The sequence below is a fragment of the Cicer arietinum genome, chromosome 5 (genome assembly GCF_000331145.2).
Source record: "Cicer arietinum cultivar CDC Frontier isolate Library 1 chromosome 5, Cicar.CDCFrontier_v2.0, whole genome shotgun sequence".
Taxonomy (NCBI): Eukaryota; Viridiplantae; Streptophyta; class Magnoliopsida; order Fabales; family Fabaceae; genus Cicer; species Cicer arietinum.
This window is the reverse complement of record NC_021164.2, coordinates 67477332-67495281: the sequence shown is the minus strand read 5'-3', so window position 1 is coordinate 67495281 and position 17950 is coordinate 67477332. Positions and strand designations below refer to the sequence as shown.

The 17950-nt window shown below is 27.3% G+C and overlaps 2 protein-coding genes across 2 annotated transcripts; both read left to right on the top strand.

Annotated features, from left to right (window-relative positions):
- The first annotated feature begins 1608 nt into the window (after nucleotides 1-1608).
- Nucleotides 1609-3366, top strand: LOC101513069 (uncharacterized). Its single transcript, XM_004502513.4, has 2 exons — nucleotides 1609-2037; nucleotides 2429-3366. The coding sequence occupies exons 1-2, from the start codon at nucleotides 1887-1889 to the stop codon at nucleotides 3151-3153; spliced, it is 876 nt and encodes a 291-aa protein (XP_004502570.1). The 5' UTR covers nucleotides 1609-1886; the 3' UTR covers nucleotides 3154-3366.
- A 7851-nt stretch (nucleotides 3367-11217) lies between these two features.
- Nucleotides 11218-12271, top strand: LOC101512742 (basic blue protein-like). The gene is made up of 2 exons (XM_004502512.3): nucleotides 11218-11573; nucleotides 11672-12271. The coding sequence occupies exons 1-2, from the start codon at nucleotides 11393-11395 to the stop codon at nucleotides 11869-11871; spliced, it is 381 nt and encodes a 126-aa protein (XP_004502569.1). The 5' UTR covers nucleotides 11218-11392; the 3' UTR covers nucleotides 11872-12271.
- Nucleotides 12272-17950: the final 5679 nt, after the last annotated feature.

The window sequence follows — 17950 nt, the reverse complement described above, 5'->3', positions numbered from 1 at the left end:
AAAATTGCTCTTACATTTGACAATATTAAGTATATGTGTCCGTACGTAGCTCACCAAATTTGTTATTGCCACGTTTCCATTTTAGGGCATGATGACTTTGGGTTATGCAAGCTATCTTTTGCATTGATTAATAAAGATATGATTTGTTGATTTTTATCTACTACACGAGTTTTTTAAGTTAAAAGATGGATGAGCCAAAAGGGGCAAAGTTCAATTGATGACAAATTAATTGATTGCATATATATATAGAGGTATAAAACGTTGAATTTAATAATATTGAATTGATAAGTTGAACTATAACTTAAAAATACAAAATAATTAATATTAATATATTTTAATTGAGCTACAAAATAGTTACCATATCAATTAAATTATTGCAGTAATATTAGCTAGAAAATATTTTAACATAAAATATACAAATGTGGATGATAATAACAATTTTCCGATCAAAATAATAATATATATGGAATTGATAACTCTCCAACAACTTTGCCGATATTGCTTAGAAACTGCTTCAATATTTTACTAATGTCTCAGTTATTTGATGTGCGAAAAAAACCAGTCTAGGATCAAGGAGAGATGTCCCATTAGTAAAAAAGCTATACGGTAACCAAACAATTGGATTTGATTATTAACGTGGTGCTACGGTAATTCCTATAATAATAATTGATGGAACTTGAAAACGAACCGCTCCTTTTTCATTATTTTTTTCATAAATATAATAAGTATTTTTAAAGTTTTTTTTTTTATTAAGTTAGTTTTTTTTGAACATGCTAGTGGTGTGACGAATTGATTGGTTGTTTGATAACTAATATTTATTTATAAATTTAGTTAATTACCTTTAGTGAAATCTTTTCTTTTAACTATATCTTTTTTTATCTATTGTGTTCGAACTTGATATCTTAATTAAGATATTCAAATTCAATTTCAATCAGACGAATATAATTTGGTAAGTTCGTTCTTTTATATTTGAAAATATCAAATATATTTTTAAATTTAAAAAATGTTAAATATATTTTTAAATTAAAAATAAAAATGTCAATTATATTAAATTTACAACATCATAAATGTTATTTGATCATTAAAAAAATAAACAATATCTTCAATCTATCAAAGTTAAATTTAAATCATATCAAAATAACTATCAAAACAATATAAAAAGAATAACATGATACTCTTCATGCTTTTATACATTCAAAATTTTAGCTTTTTTGTTAATTGTTATCGACATGAATATAATATAGTAATGAGTTGTCTAATATAGTTTTGATTTAAAAGTAAATTTTACTATTTTAAATAAAATATTATATTTATTCTCATTTTTTACAAAAAATAATATAAACTCACCCGTGAACCATATTTTTTAAAGAGTTTCATATTATACACTCGGCATTGAATAGTAAAACATTATTTATAAAATATACCATTATATGTCAAATATACACATACCTTTAATAGAAGTGGACAAATAATGAATGTGGATATTAAAAATAAAAATATTTTTATAAATATAAAAAGATTAATTGATATGAAAAGAGATAAATAAAAACTTGTTAACCCAAATTTTTTTAACGACCACAATATAATTTAGGCTTTTGGTATGTGGAAAGTAAAGAGGAATTGATAGAGAAATGAAGGGCGAATGACATAACATAAAGTCTATTTATGTAGATTAACATAGGGCAGAATTTGTCGTGTGAAGACAACAAAAATGACTTGCCATCCACAACCCTAAACCAACCCCCTCTCCCTTCATTTTCTTATATATCTTCTTCATCACTTCTCTATACCGTGCTTGATGTTCAAGACTTGTTGCATCAAAACCATATCTATACCATCCAGCCTCTCCAGCTAGCTACCACTATCTTAATATCCACATACTTTCTATGGATGATTCTTCTTCAGCTGCTGAAGACACAAAGACTTGTCCACGTGGTCACTGGAGACCAGCTGAAGATGAAAAGCTTCGACAACTTGTTGAACAATATGGTGCCCAAAATTGGAATTCAATTGCTGAAAAACTCCAAGGAAGATCAGGTCAGTCATGACTCTCTATATTCATTCATATCATTTTTTAAAAAAAATTTATTCATATAAATCAATTAGTCATCTATCTAATACAATATATGCAATATTAAATAATTTTGGATTTTTTATTAGCCTCCTATAAATTTCAATTTTTTAGTGAAATTAATGATTATGGTCTCTTCATCTTGTACTGATCAGCTAATTAATGATTATATGTAATTAATATTAAATTTGGATTATTTATTAGTCTCCTTGATAAATTTCAAACTTTTTGTGGAATTAATATTGTTGATTTTTTTATTTATTTAAATTTTGTACTGAACTAATTAATAATTTTTCTTAGCATATAAAAAAATTAATATATTAATGGGCTGATAATAATAATTATTTTTTTTGGCAGGGAAAAGTTGTAGGTTGAGGTGGTTCAATCAACTAGACCCAAGAATTAACAGAAGACCATTCACAGAAGAGGAAGAAGAGAGATTACTTGCAGCTCGTCGTATTCATGGTAACAAATGGGCACTTATAGCAAGACTTTTCCCTGGTAGAACTGATAATGCTGTCAAGAATCATTGGCATGTTATTATGGCAAGAAAACAAAGGGAACAATCCAAGTTATTATGTGGTAAAAGAAGTTTCCAACATCTTTATAATAATAATAATATTGATGATCATAACACCTCTCAACAACAACAAAATCTATTATTCAGCTCAAGAATTGGATATGACAATGGAAGGTTCTATGATAAAGATCATAGGATAGTTAATAATATTAATATTGTTGATACTCCTTCTAGTTCTCTTGCTTCTTGGAATTTTGCTTCTGTTCCAACAACATTAAACAGTTCCAAAGGTTCAGATAGATTTCTCTATAGAATTTGTCCAAATCCAACATTTTCATCACTTCCAAACTACAAAAGGGTTGTTACAAATCCTTTTGGTTTTTTTGGTTCTTCTGATCATGATGGAAAGATAAAGAAGGATTTAATGACATCAACATTAATCACAAACTTAAGATCTTCCAAGGAGAAGGAGCAAGATCATCATCATGAGGCTAATATTAATGAGCACAAAGAAGAAGTTCCTTTCATTGATTTTCTTGGTGTTGGTGTCTCTTCATCATAATATAAAGTATTTAAATATATTTAACTTCGTGTAATTCATATTTATAGTTTATTTAGCTTTATAGTTAGAAAATAGCAAATTTTAGTTTCAGACGCAAGGATGATGCCTCATTTCTAAGGTTAGGATTTTAGAGTGAAAATTTTACAATTATTTTTGTGTTTTAACTTTATTTTTTTCTTGTCACTTATTGAGGGATAAATCTTTATTAAGTGTGGATCAAATGAAGAGTATATATGTCTCTATCATTCTCTAGTGTGAGGAACACATTTGCTGCGCGCGTGTGGCTTTGGAGCATTCAATGAATATTTAAGGTATCTATTGAGAATTTGCACATATTCACTGAAATTTCTTTTTTCTATGTTATAGCAACTTTGATTCTATAAGATCTCACTAATTAAGAACAAAAGTGGTAGCAGATACAGCTATCTTTCATGTGATAGTAGCTTTTATTACTAATTGCGTGCTTGTAGACTTGCTTCTTGTTGTAGTTATATATATAACTTCTTAATGGAATGAATGCACAAGAGTACATGAGATTATAATTGGTGCTTTCATTTGCTGTAGAATCCCATACTAGAGAGTAATTAAGGTTGATCATTTTATAATACTAGATGAGATTAATTAATTATATATATATTATTTGAATATTTTTGTCCGAAATAATAGGATTATATAACAGTCATATATCATTTTATTATTATAACTAACGTGCAGACGAGCATAATCGTCGTCATTTGCTACTTTTTTTTTTTTATTTTTTTTTATGAAAATGACCTAAGTTATAAAATTTTGAAAAGTAACTATAGATTATTGTTATTGGTGTGTAATTAGGTCTATTTCTTTGAATTGTATTTTGATATTGTAAGTTATTCTCTCTTATGTTTTTTTTTTTATGTGTTTGAGTTGGAGTACATTAATTTGTATTTATTTTTTTAATGGCAAAAAGGATATATATATATTAATAAAAAAAGAAACACAGTATAAAAAGACATAGCAAAGTGAAAAATAATAAAAAACAGACCGTACAATTAAAACAACAAATCTATCACACATTTAAATCAAAACAAAACACATAATAACATCTAGGAGAGACAAATCCTCTACCCAAACAATTCTATTGATGTTTTAAATAAAGTTGTATATGCTTCTATAGTATATTGCTGTATTCAAAACTAACAATTATATATTATGACATAAAAATACATACTTTTTATTCTTATTAATTTACAATGAACAACAATGCTTCATTTATGATTATAGTTAACATTATCATTATGTTTCAAATTACTGGTTACTAGTTAGTGATGCTTAAACAACATTAACATATGAAACACATTTTAATCCAACAGTAACAATATTTAACAAGAACCACAATATATTCATTAATCATTTAAACATAACACAAATCCATTACATCAACATTAAACATAATTGATCAAACCAATTTGCATCAATACATTCATTTCCATCCCATCATTACATCAGTTTTTAGCATTAAACAAAAAAGTCCAACTAAGTATAAGCATTCCCGTAAATCAATTAATCACCTTCTTCATTTCCTCGTTGATAAATTTTATTTGCTTGTTGACATTTTCATTAATAACGAGCAACGAAGAAAGGTAAAGATGCAAAAGTGAGATTCGTCTTCTCTGACCCTCTAACCATGTCTATCTTGGTCTTCTTCCACCAGTATATCAATTTGTCTTCACCGTCTTCTACAACATGGAACCATGTTCCTTTTCTTTCAAACCCTAATTCCCAAAATTCAGCATATATTATTCACTAAAATTCAATAATTAGTTTTTTATTTTTTATAATAATAAATAAAAATGGGATTAGGTGTTTAATAATGCTTGAGTGCAGAAATAAATTGGTGGCGTTATCCCACTTACAACTACCCTTAAACACGTGATTGAATTATAGTTGTAGAGCTTAATTAAAGTATATTCTGACGTAAAAATAGTCACTGGAATCAAACAATGACCCCATAACTGTCAGTTTGGACATATGTCGACAAAATACAAAATGAGGTAGGATGAAGATGGTGTGAAAAAGGTTATGCATGTGGAGTATTGAACAATATGAAAATATTTATATTTACATTTACAAAATATATTAATTAATAGTTGAATGTATGTGGTGAATTTATTGCGTAAAATATTTATATTTACGTTTACAAAATACATATATATTAATCATTAAAGTGTACGCATTTTATAAAAATTTATAGGTTTGGATTCATTAAAATAATTAAAATTTTAGATTAGTTAAATTTAATCTAAACATAAATATTTAGCCTTGTTATGTAAGTGGTTATGGAGGAGTGATACGATCCTAAGGCAATTTGGTTTGAATTAGTTAAGTTTAGATATGGTCCGGTTGCAAAAAAATAACTCAGTTTAGAAGGAGTAGTTGTTAGAAATTCAAAGTCTTTATGGTGGTGTGATCTGTGTTAAATAGTGAAGGAACTCAAATTGCTTTAGTAACGTTGTTTATAGGTTGTTATTCTGTAGCAAAGGTGTGATGTGGGTTGCAGATGTTGAATTTGTTTTATGAAAAGGCTCAAATTAGATTGCAGGAGCAGTAATTGTGTCGTTAGAATTTCAATAGGGGGAAAGTGATTTAGAAACTGCTTCAGGTTCTTGACTGGTTGGTTGGATGGACTGAAATGGGAATCGGATTCTGTCTTTCGCGCCGGAAAGGCAAAGTGACTTTACTCATTTTAAACAGTTGGATTATACTAAATTTAAGAGTTGGACTTTACTCTTTTTTTTTTCTTTGCACCAAAGCCAAATTTAAGAGGATTATACTAAAGACTTTATATCTAAACATGTCACCCTTTAAGATACATAAAAATACAATTTTATTTTTTTAATAATTTATAATAAATTTTAAAATTGATAGTTTAGAAGTTTCAAATTTTCGAAATAAGAATTATATTTCGAAAGTTTTTAAATCTGAAAATTTTCGAATAATTTGAAAAGAGAGATAAAAAAATGAGAAGTTAAAAAAATTGAAGATTTTATAAAAGGCAAAATTGTATTCTCACGTTATTGAGGAGTGATAAGTTTAGACGTCGGATGCAAGGTAGAATCCTACCAACTTAAAAATGCAAATCAAGAATCTTCGTTTGCCATTTTTTTTAATCAAATTTTCTTTTTCCATTTGTTTGACCTTACATACCTTGTCAAAATAATATGTTTTATATATATTGTTTGATTTTTTTGACACAGTTTATATCATTGAGACGAATTTAGAAATCAATTCAACGGGGTTTAATTTTTTTATAATTCTATTAATATAATAACGTGTTTGTATAAAGGAAGTGGCCACATTCCAACCCTAAACTCCTGGATCCATCTTTGCCTCCCACTATTTTTCTTTATAAATACCCATGTTAGTTTTTAGTTATAGATTGGTTTTAATCGAACTTCCGACTTCCTTTACACTCTACTTTGATACTCCAACCGCTAAATCAACATTTATAAAATATTTTACATTATAAATTTATAACCATTGCTCTTCTTTTTAAAATTTTAAAAATATTAAAATTTCAAAAGTATTGTAAATGTATGTGTGCTCTTTTTAAAACTTTCTTTTAAATTTTTTCCGTTAAATACTTTCATAATTACTAATTTTGGTCTCACTTTTTAACGAAGATCGTAATAATTACACATCATGAAAAAGTCAATTGAAATTTTCTTTGTAGATTTTTGTTAAAAAGTATAAATTAAAATTGATAATTAAAAATATTTGATGGACGGACTTGACAATTTTTTATAGAAATTAAGAATAATATTTAGTATATTTAAAGAGAGAAAAAAAGTTAACCTTTAATATTGTATAAGATTTAATATTTTAAAAATAATTTGTTTCTAGTTAAGCACTACAAAATTCTTCTTTTACATGAAAAAAAATATCTTTTTATAGTATATGTCTTGTTATACTGGTAATTTTTATCAGTTTACACATAATTAAGTTTATTTTAAAAATCAAACTCATAAATAAACATTTATTTATAAAACATAAATAAATATTTAAACAAATCAAATAGGAAGAGAGGTTAAGATTCATAGGGTGCATTTGCGGTCAGTTGCGTCTTTGGTGAGGAAAAGTCAAATGGAATTGTTTGCAACGTCAGATTGATCTAACAGCTTATAATAAGCAGACGTTACTCTGCCTTTCCCGCTCGAAAGGTAGAGGATTCGTTTCCACTGAAATTTGTGATGGAGTATTCAAGCTGAGAAGCAATGCTTTTGGTAGTAGGAATGCCTTTTGCTCATTTCAGTGTAGGAATGGTTTTTTAGTTGTTGTATGAGGTTGTCTCCAATTTTATATGGCAGGTTCTTTCTATTGGTTTTGTGGTTTTGAATTTTTGTCCAATTCTTGAAGACATGATCAGACGGATGGTCTACAATCCTCTATAAAAGATGGGTACACTTTTCTCTGCTTTAATGTTGAGTCTGAATTCTGTCTTTTGAAATAAAGAATGAAGGAGTATTTTCTTTTTATTGAAACAAAACTAGTCTGATATTCCTGTAATTAGAAGTATGAAAGATATCACCCTAGTTAAGAGATGCAATACATGTGTTCTTTTTACGATATTTTAATTTGGAGGAAAAAAAAACTTATTGGTCTATCTCTTCTGCAATAATTGTCACATTTGTTATATTCCTTATAATAATTATCACATTTATAAAAGAGCAATGATATTTGAACAAAATTTTAAACACAAATACATGTGGTGGCTCTCATATAATCTCTCTCTTCATTTAATTTCCTCTTTTTTTTTTTTACATTCCCCTTTTTTATTATCTTTTTTCACTTTTTGTTGTTGTCTTCCTCCACAAAAATAAACCTCACACATTCATTTTTCCTTTCTTTCATAATTTCTCTTTCTTCCTTTAGACAGAAATAATTTATTAACCACTATTTGTACGTCGTTAACCAATAATATTTACACTATTAACTAGAAATAAACTCAGAAAGACTCGTAATTAACACACCATCAATAACAAAAATAAACCTCACACATTCGTCTTTCCTCTCTTCCATAATTTTTCCTTCCTCCTTTCTTCCATAATTTCTCCTTTTTCCTTTAAACAAAAATAATTCATTAACCACTATTTGTACGTCATTAACAAATCATATTTACATTATTAACCAGAAACAAACTCATAAAGACCCATAACTAACACACCATTAATAACAAAATATGAAATGTGTTAGACCTATCAATAACAATAGCAGTAATGAAACTTAATGTTTAGACATAAATAATTAACATGGATTAACAATTCGCAACCCTAATTTTTAGAAAAAAAATAATGCATTAACCACCTATTGTATTTTATTAACCAATAACGTTAACACTATTAACCAGAAAAAGAAATACAAAAAAAAAAATCTAGAAAATTGTGTATGAGTCAAGAAAACCGTTGTATGAGTCAAGAACAACAAGAATAAACAACTAAGAAAATAACAAAAAACTAAAATAAAATAAAAATCTATTTTAAAAAATAAAATAAAAAACTAAGAAGTGTTAATTTGGAGAGTAATGAGTAAGAAATACATGTGAAAAACAAAATCTAGGTCAATACAAGAGATAGCTAATTGATCTAAAAGGAAGAGAGAGTAGAGAGAGAGTGTGGTGTTTGTTTTTTTAATTTGATTTTATTATTAATTAATAAAGAGAGAGTGATAGGAGTATATGAACGAAGAGAGAGTATAAAATGATTAAAATGTCCCTTAAGTTTGTATATATTTATGTATACGTATACAATATATGTGTTTGTATTTGTGTTTATATAACATTTCTCTTTATAAAAAGATCGTCACTTTTAATTTATCATTTAATATATTTATTTATTAATTAGAATTTTTAATTAATATTATTTATATAACTTTTAATTTATTATTTCTTTACTTTACATTTAAAATAATTAAAATACATTAATGGATATTGAGGATAATTTGTTAATTACTATTCTATATTTTATTTATCATTTTTTCAACATGTGTGAAATTATCAAATACAAAAATCATTTTAGTACTGAGAGATCATTCGAGCGTTTACTTTTGAAGTCTATCAAAAATAAATAAATAAATAAATAAAAGTATAATCGAGCACACTATTTTTTTAAGGGAATTTGTGATGCGGTTTGATTTGATTTTGATACAATAATTAATCTAATTCAAAGATAAAATTACATGCAATCTATTGACGCATTTTAAAAAATTTGAACTGCTTTAATTAGAAATAGTTTAATTTAAGTCGGTATTTCAATATGTAAATTACAATTGTAAAAAAATATAGTAAAAATATTAATATTAATATGATAAAAATATGGTAAAAGAAGTAAATTTGATACAAAATAGAATAATATACTAAAATTTAACAGTGCAAAATAAAAAATTATCAATTATATTTAAAATATGTAAAATAGAAAAATAGCAATTATCAATTTCGTTTGAAATAAATAAAATAGAAAAGAAAAAAAAAAAGGGATTAAATTAGACTAATACGTACTATAGGATAGATATTCATATTATTTAGTGCTCGACACGTTTAAAATAGGATTACATCCAATTAAAAGAATTTATGAAAAACCAAAAATCGAATTCGACTAATATGTATTATTTGGAAAAAGGAAATGATTATTAGTACAAGAAAAAGTAACGAAAAATAGACAAAAAAATTTAATCGTTATTTTCACATATCTCCCTCCATGATATCGATAAAATAAGAAAGTAAAAGTTTGATCACTCAATGGAAAATTAATACTCTTATTATTCTTGTATTTTATTAGTCATTATCATCGAACTAAATAACATTGATGTTAGAAAAAATATAAAAATCACCAGATAATATATAAATATAATATATCATACTAATTAAAAAGAATTTAAATTTATATATACAATTTGATTCGATTTAGTTTAATTTGAAAAAAAGAATTTGATATTTGTGAGTTTTTACAAACAAAATATTTAATAATATTTAATTTTAAAATTTTTGAATCTTTTTAATTATTTTATCGGACTTGGGAGGAATTTGGAGAAGAAGAGGAGGAGAAGGTAGTGGAGGAGTCCAATAGCGCAGGAGAAGAAGATGAAAAGACGAAGGAAAAGAGAATTATGGGAGGAGGGGTGCATAGCAACAGAGACCTTAGTATAAGGACAACTAGGTGTTTCTTTAAAATAAACATGGAGTGGGTCTATTAGAAAATATGGGGGTGCTAATAGGCTTCCTCTCATATTCCAATAATGAAAACCGTAGCATGGATACAGACAGGGATAGAAATGCGGTTGGTTCAACTTTTGAAGTGCAGAGTGCTGTCCAATCAAACTTCGCGGGTGGGCTACATAAACTTTAATCAAAGTTATCGACTCATCATTGGCATTCTTAGTGTAATTGCTTTAATCATTCCCATCCGAAAAGATTAATTGGGCCTCAATCGGCTCCAATATACCCCAAAATTCACGGCGTTAAATTTTCCAATCAAACTTAATCTAAATATAAAGTTTTTTTAACTGAAGTTTATATTTAAAATAAAATAAAATAAAGTAAGTATTTAAATCATAACTTAAAATATCGATATTATTAGATTAAATATCTTGCTCTGAATTTATATTTGAAATTTCAGATTAAATTTACTCGTCTCTTATATATCGGATTAAAAATAATATTATATTATAAATTTAATGAAGATGTATTAACATTTAGAAAATTTTATTATATTATCACATAAATTTATATTATAAAAATACCGTAAAAATAACCATAAAATTCAATTTTTATGGGATGTTATCCGTAATAAAAAAAATGTTTCATTTTTTCTTATATTACTTTAGTGATTTTAACATGATTAATATTTTTCATTAAATTTGTTTGAACTTATTTTCATAATTAATGTCCCATCATGAACAGTAATTAAGGTTATGCATGATTATAAGGGGGAGAAGATGGTGATGTGGTACCTAATAATTATAGCATCCCACTTTAATTAGTAAGAAATATTTGATTAATTGACCTTAAATATTGAAGAAAAGCCACCACCCTGTGTCCTAAATATTCCATGTACATAATATTAAAAACGCTTTTGGTCCCATAGCCCAACAGATTAATCAATTCCATTATAAAAACGGATACGCTAGTCTCAAACTTACAAGCCAACTCAATCATTTCACTTAATTTGCTACAGGAAAACTATAGCTTACACTAAGAGATAGTGAGAACATGTCTCAGGGAAGAGGCAGTGCATCTATAAACATAATCACTTTGATTTCACTGCTGTGCCTTTTGGTTCTTGCAGAACGAGCTAATGCAGCAACTTACACTGTTGGAGGACCTGGTGGGTGGACCTTCAACACTAATACTTGGCCTGATGGTAAAAAGTTTAAAGCTGGTGATGTGCTCAGTAAGTTTAAATTTAATTTTTGGAAGAAATTAATTTGCAACTTTAATTGTACATGTCCACGTGATAATTTACTAATTAATTGTTATTTGTGAATGCAGTATTCAAGTATGATTCAACGACACACAATGTAGTTGCCGTGGACAAAAGTGGATACAGCGGTTGTAAGACGCCGGGAGGTGCTAAAGTGTTCAGTACAGGGAGTGACCAAATAAGGCTAGGAAGAGGTCTGAATTACTTCATATGCAACTTTCCTGGTCATTGTGAATCTGGGATGAAGGTTGCCATCAATGCAAGTTAAATGACTTCATTGGTTACTTTATTAATTAATTAGCAAGGGGTCTCGATCTCAAAAATAACACCATCAGTACTAGTTAATTATATGTTTCGTCAATTATGTATGTATGTATGTATTAATTTTGTATTTCCTGCATTGATCTATCATATGAATCACATAATAATAATAATATTGTAAAGGGGGTGGGAGAGTGAGGTGGCTTTTTATATATATAACTTGTATGTTTGATTTTTTTAGTTTGTGTGGTGTGCTGTGCTGTGCTGTGCTGTGAGAGAATATATATGATAGAGATTTTTAACTATATAGGGAATTGGAGATATTAGTCCATCACTCACGGACTCTTGTTGGACTTTGGATCTGTATCTATATAATGTGAAATAGTTAAAATCTAAATTTGATAGGACTTTGGATCTCTATCTCTATAATTTGATAGTTAAAATCTGTATATTTGTATGTTTGTACTCTTTTGGACTCAATAAAAATATAAATTGATAGGACTCAAAATAAAAATATAAATTGATGAAAGAAAATGGATGTATTTAATTTCAATTGGGACATGGTGGTGTCATATTGTTTTGTGAAATTAAATTTGTTAGTTGTGTTGGAATTCAATTATGAGTGGTTAGTCTCATATTGACCAGGAATGGAGGCTATATTGGATATACAAGAAGAATGACCTATAAACTTAATACTTTAAGGTTTTGGGTTGAGATGTGGTGTCTAAATCTCTTAAGAATCTGCTTATTTTTCAAACCAGAGACGAAAATACTAGTAAAAGCAGAACTTTTGCATAAACGAGAAAGCAACAGTGCAGAATTAAGATTGTAAACACAGTGTATATGCAGAGGGACAGTGAACACATAATGCAACAGTATTGCGTAAATAAGATTGTGTATGACAGTAAAATGCAACATAAATGCATAATTGTGGAAGTAATATTCATAAGGACACCTCTTTATTGAGGAGGATTTTGATATGTATATTGATTTTTTTTTAATCCTAAAAGGCCTTATTTTCAAAAAAAAAATATAGAATTGTTCTACTTTTTTGCTCCAATACAGAATTGTCATACTTTTTTTTGCCTCAGTTGCTATCGCAACCTGGGGATGCGACTAGGTGAAAGAGCTTTTTTTTTTCGTTTTTAACAGATGGTCACATCCCAAGATGCGACCTTGTACTGACATAGTTTTTTTTTTTGTCATTTAATGAATATTTTAATTTATTATTAATTATATTTATTATTATTGAATAATTTAAAAATAATTAAAATATTTAAAAATTCAAAATACTATTATGAAAAATAATAATAATAAATTTAATAATATTATAAATTTTAATAATTATAATTATAATAATAAAAAAAGAATAATAATTTTAATAATAAAAAGAAAATTATATTAGTAAAATAAAATAAAAATACATTAAATTAAAAGAAAAAATACAATAAAAAAATATATCAAATTAAAATTAATTATTTTCATCTAAATGACTTCCAATTCCACATCTACGCGGTTGTCTAACTCGTCTAGCCATTTGAACAGCTTGAGGTTGTTCTGGTTGATCCTCGTTATAATCTGTTTGTGGATTAGAACCACTACCACCTGCTTCCGTATAACTTTGAGTTTCGACATTATACATAGAATCAAAAACAGCATAAGCCGACTCATGAGTTGTGCAATGAGTACCAAAAAAATTATAGAAAATTCCGCTCTCGATCAAATTAATGGGAGTTGGTATTGTTGGCACTGAAGGAACGTAGTATTGAGTCGGTATATCTGCAGCTTCATGAAGATGTTGTGGTGATGATAAAGACGGTGTTTGGTGCATGATATCTTGTTGTGGGATTCTTGCAAGTTTTAGCCTTTGGATACGTATTGACAAAACCATATTTCTTGTAATTCCCTTTGTTTAAGAGAAATAGTTGAGTGGAAATAGTGGATCAAAGGAACGATATATAACATGACATAGCATTAATTAATCATGTCATTTGTTGCATATTATTTTTGTTAAAACAATATTGGGATTTGCAACAAGAATTAACCAACAAAACAGAAAAACTACAATTGCAGAGAAAAAACGAAAACGGAGAACGTTATACGTTTTCTGCTGAAAATTGAGAACATTCTAGACAGAAACAGAAAAACCAGAAAAACACATAATGTCCTCGGTTTTTTGCTGAAAACAAAGAATTTTCTTAAAATCAAAAAACAGAGACTGATTATCGTTCTCCGTTTTCTGCAGTTATGATAAAAACGGTTTTCAATCAATGCAAACGAGAATTAAAGAAGGATAGAAGAAGAATAACACCCAGATTTACATGTTAATTCTCAATTGATGAGACCTATACGTGACAGACATGCAAACAAGATTAATCCACTATTATTGATTGAACTTTACAAGATTTAGACTTTCTCAATAATGATCTTCAAGTATCTATCACTATTTATGAACCAGCAATACTAGCATTTTCACTCAATCTTTCTTTTCTCTCTTAATCTTTCTTCTCTGAATTTCTATGAATCATGAATTACATATGCCTCTCTTAGTTTCTAGCTCTTACTGCTACAACAACACACAAGTTGCTACAATATTACAGCTTTATTTATAGTACTAATTATAATCACCTAACATAACTAACTTGATCAAATGCAGTTATAACAACCACTAAAGGTTAACCAACTTTAGTTATATGATTTGAGGTACATATTCACAATTCTCCACTTTGACTCAATATCAGAATAATTCAATCACTGTCTTTGCTCCCATGTACCAGCTTCATGCTTTACAGAAAATAATCTATTATGTCTCTTCACAATTCTCCATCTTGACTCAATATCAGAATAATTCATTCATAGCCTTTTCTCTTCAAGAACATCCCAAGACATATTTTGATATTGAATTGGACTTATACTTATTTTCATTTGATAATTTCTTTTCAATTCTTCCTCTATCACATTCGGACTTTCAACGTGATTATCATTCTTTGTGGTTCTAACCATTGTTGCTCTCTTTTTCCACAGACGGCACCAATTGTTAAAACAATATTGGGATCTGCAACAAAACAGAAAAACAACAATTGCAGAGAAAAAAGGAGAACGTTCTGGACAGAACTGAAATACCAGAAAAACCAGAAAAGCGAATAACGTCCTTGACTTTCTGTTGAAAACAAAGAATGTTCTGAAAATCAGAAAACGAAGACTGATTATCGTTCTCCGTTTTCTGCAGTTTTGATAAAAACAATTTTCAATCAATGCAAACGAGAATTAAAGAAGGATATGAGAAGAATAACACTCATATTTACGTGTTCGGTCTCAATTGATGAGACCTACGCCACATGCAAACAAGCAATATTAATCTACTGTTATTGATTGAATTTTACAAGATTAAGACGTTCTCAAGATTGATCTCCTAGTATCTATCACTGTTTATGAACTAGCAATACTAACATTTTTATTCAATCTTTTTTTTCTCTCTTAATCTTTCTTCTCTGAATTTCTTTGAATCATGAATTACATACGTCTCTCTTAGTTTTCAGCTCTTACTGCTACAACAACACACAAGTTGCTACAATATTACAACTTTATTTATAGAATACAAAAGAAAACTAACTATAACCACCTATCATAACTAACTTGACTAAAGGTAGTTATAACAACCACTAAAGCTTAACTAACTTTAGTTAGATGATTTGAGTCACATATTCACAATTTTCAATATTTAAAAATAATGTTATTCGTGTATTTTAGACACAATCATAGATATGCATAATATATTTGAGATACATGCCATTTTATGAGTTTCATATTTATAACAAGGGTCTTGTTGTGTTTTAACAACACTTGTTAATAAATTAAAGGCTTAATTGCAGTTTTGGTCCCCCTATTTTAGCTAAATCGCGAAAGTAGTCCCCTCATTTTGTTTCTCCCCAATTCTAGTCCCCCAAACAGAATTTTGGTCAAAAACTTAATAAAATTTCATTTTTTAAAGTCGTACTACACCATTTATAATCATAGATTCCATGTACAATTGTTGCAAATGAGATTTTGAGGCATGATGTGACTTAAATAAATGCAAAAAAAATGAAATTTTATCAAGTTTTGGACCAAAATTCTGTTTGAGGGACCAAAACTGGGGAGAAACAAAATTGGGGGACTACGTTTGCGAATAAGCTAAAATAAGGGGACCAAAACTACAATTAAGCCTAAATTAAAAGTAGAAATTTTGCATTCAAAAAAAATTAATTTTTAAAAACTTAAATGAACAAGTTTCAATAATATATTACTATGTTTAAATTCATAACAAGTGTCCTTCCTCTCAAAAAATTCATAACAAGTGTTTTTGTGCCATTAATTAGCATTCGTCTTATAACAATAATAGTATACTCTTTATGAAATAAACATAAATAAAACTGATAGTTTAACAACTAAATTTTTAACTACATCAATCTTTCAACTATTATTTGTTCAGATGGAGTACATGTATATTTTATATTTTCTAACACTTTTTCAACATATTATTTTATCTTTATCTCTTAATTCTTATAATATCATCTATCTATCATATTTACCAATCATTATTTATAAATATGTCAATGGTGTATTTTTTTTAAGTGGTGGTGTGTTGGAACGGGTTTTGATAATAATATTTTTAGAATTAAAAAGATATACATTCAAATTACATATTTGAGCCACACCAATATTTTATAAAGTAAAACATCATTTGAGTGGTTCAAAGTGAATGGTGATGTCACTTTTATTTTTGGTTGATTCAAAAATTTAAATTAGTTTTCAATAATTAAAATAGTCATTAAGATATACACTTATTATCATAAAAGTATTAGAATGATATATTTTAATGTTAAAATAGTCATGATTGTTATATCATATAGAGATTATATTGACTGACGTTTTGATGATTTAATAATTAATTTGAATTTTTAGATGAACTAAGAACTACAGTGAGAAGGTTCTACATTTTCAGAATCTAAATTGACAACGTTTTAGACTTTAAAAAAAAACTAAAATTACAATTTACTCTATTTTATATCTTTTAATAATATATATATATATATATATATATATATATATATATATGTCTCGATAGTCGTAAAATAATTATTATAAATGAAAAAATTATTTTTATAAAGGCTTTTAATAATAATTTTAATAGTATAGATACTTGTTACAAGTCGTCCATCGTGCTTATCTCCTCAGGCCTAACATGAAATAATATATTTTTGTAAGGGCTTTTAATAATATTCATGTTACCCTCCAAATCCCCCAACCTCTTTTAGTTTATTTATGTATATGTTTGGTAGTACTTTTTGAGTAGTCATAATCAAATTTAAAGGTGTAGAACTAATTTTGAAATATTTACATACTTATGAATAGAATTGATTATGCCATCTAGAATTGATTTTAGTTTTAAACTATAATTTGTTGTTACTTCTAAGTTCATATTTTTTATACTAAAAATTGATGGTTAATTTACTTTTACATGAAGATAGTTAATTTACTTTTACATAAAAATATTCAAATATAAATTATTTATATTCAATTCACGTTTAACTAACATCAATTTTATGAAATCAATTAAATTAAAATCAATTTTAATTACGTGAAAATTAAATATACACTTTATTATCACACTTTCTCCTCTTTTTCTTTCATATATTATTATTAATTTATTGTGACCACTTCAATAATTTTTCATCGATTGATTTCACTATTTTAGAATTGAATGCAAATCCATTTTAGATTGATTGTAAGTATAGGTGAACGCAGGGTCTGTTATTTATAAATATTTATGGTTCTGCATCAAGGACACAATAACCATGAATGGCAAGGCAACTGCTTGTACCATCATCGGCCACACCGAACACTCTTCGGCTTGGACAGCAAAATCAACTATCATCGTTGGTGAAATTTTGTTGGACCAGAGAAAGACATGAAGAAAAAGGAGCTGGGTGCAGAGAGGAAGAAGACAAAAATAAATAAAAACTATGAATTTATTCAATTAATATAATAAAAATATTTTTAAATGATATAACGACGAAAAAATTATTAAATTTAATCGGAAGAAT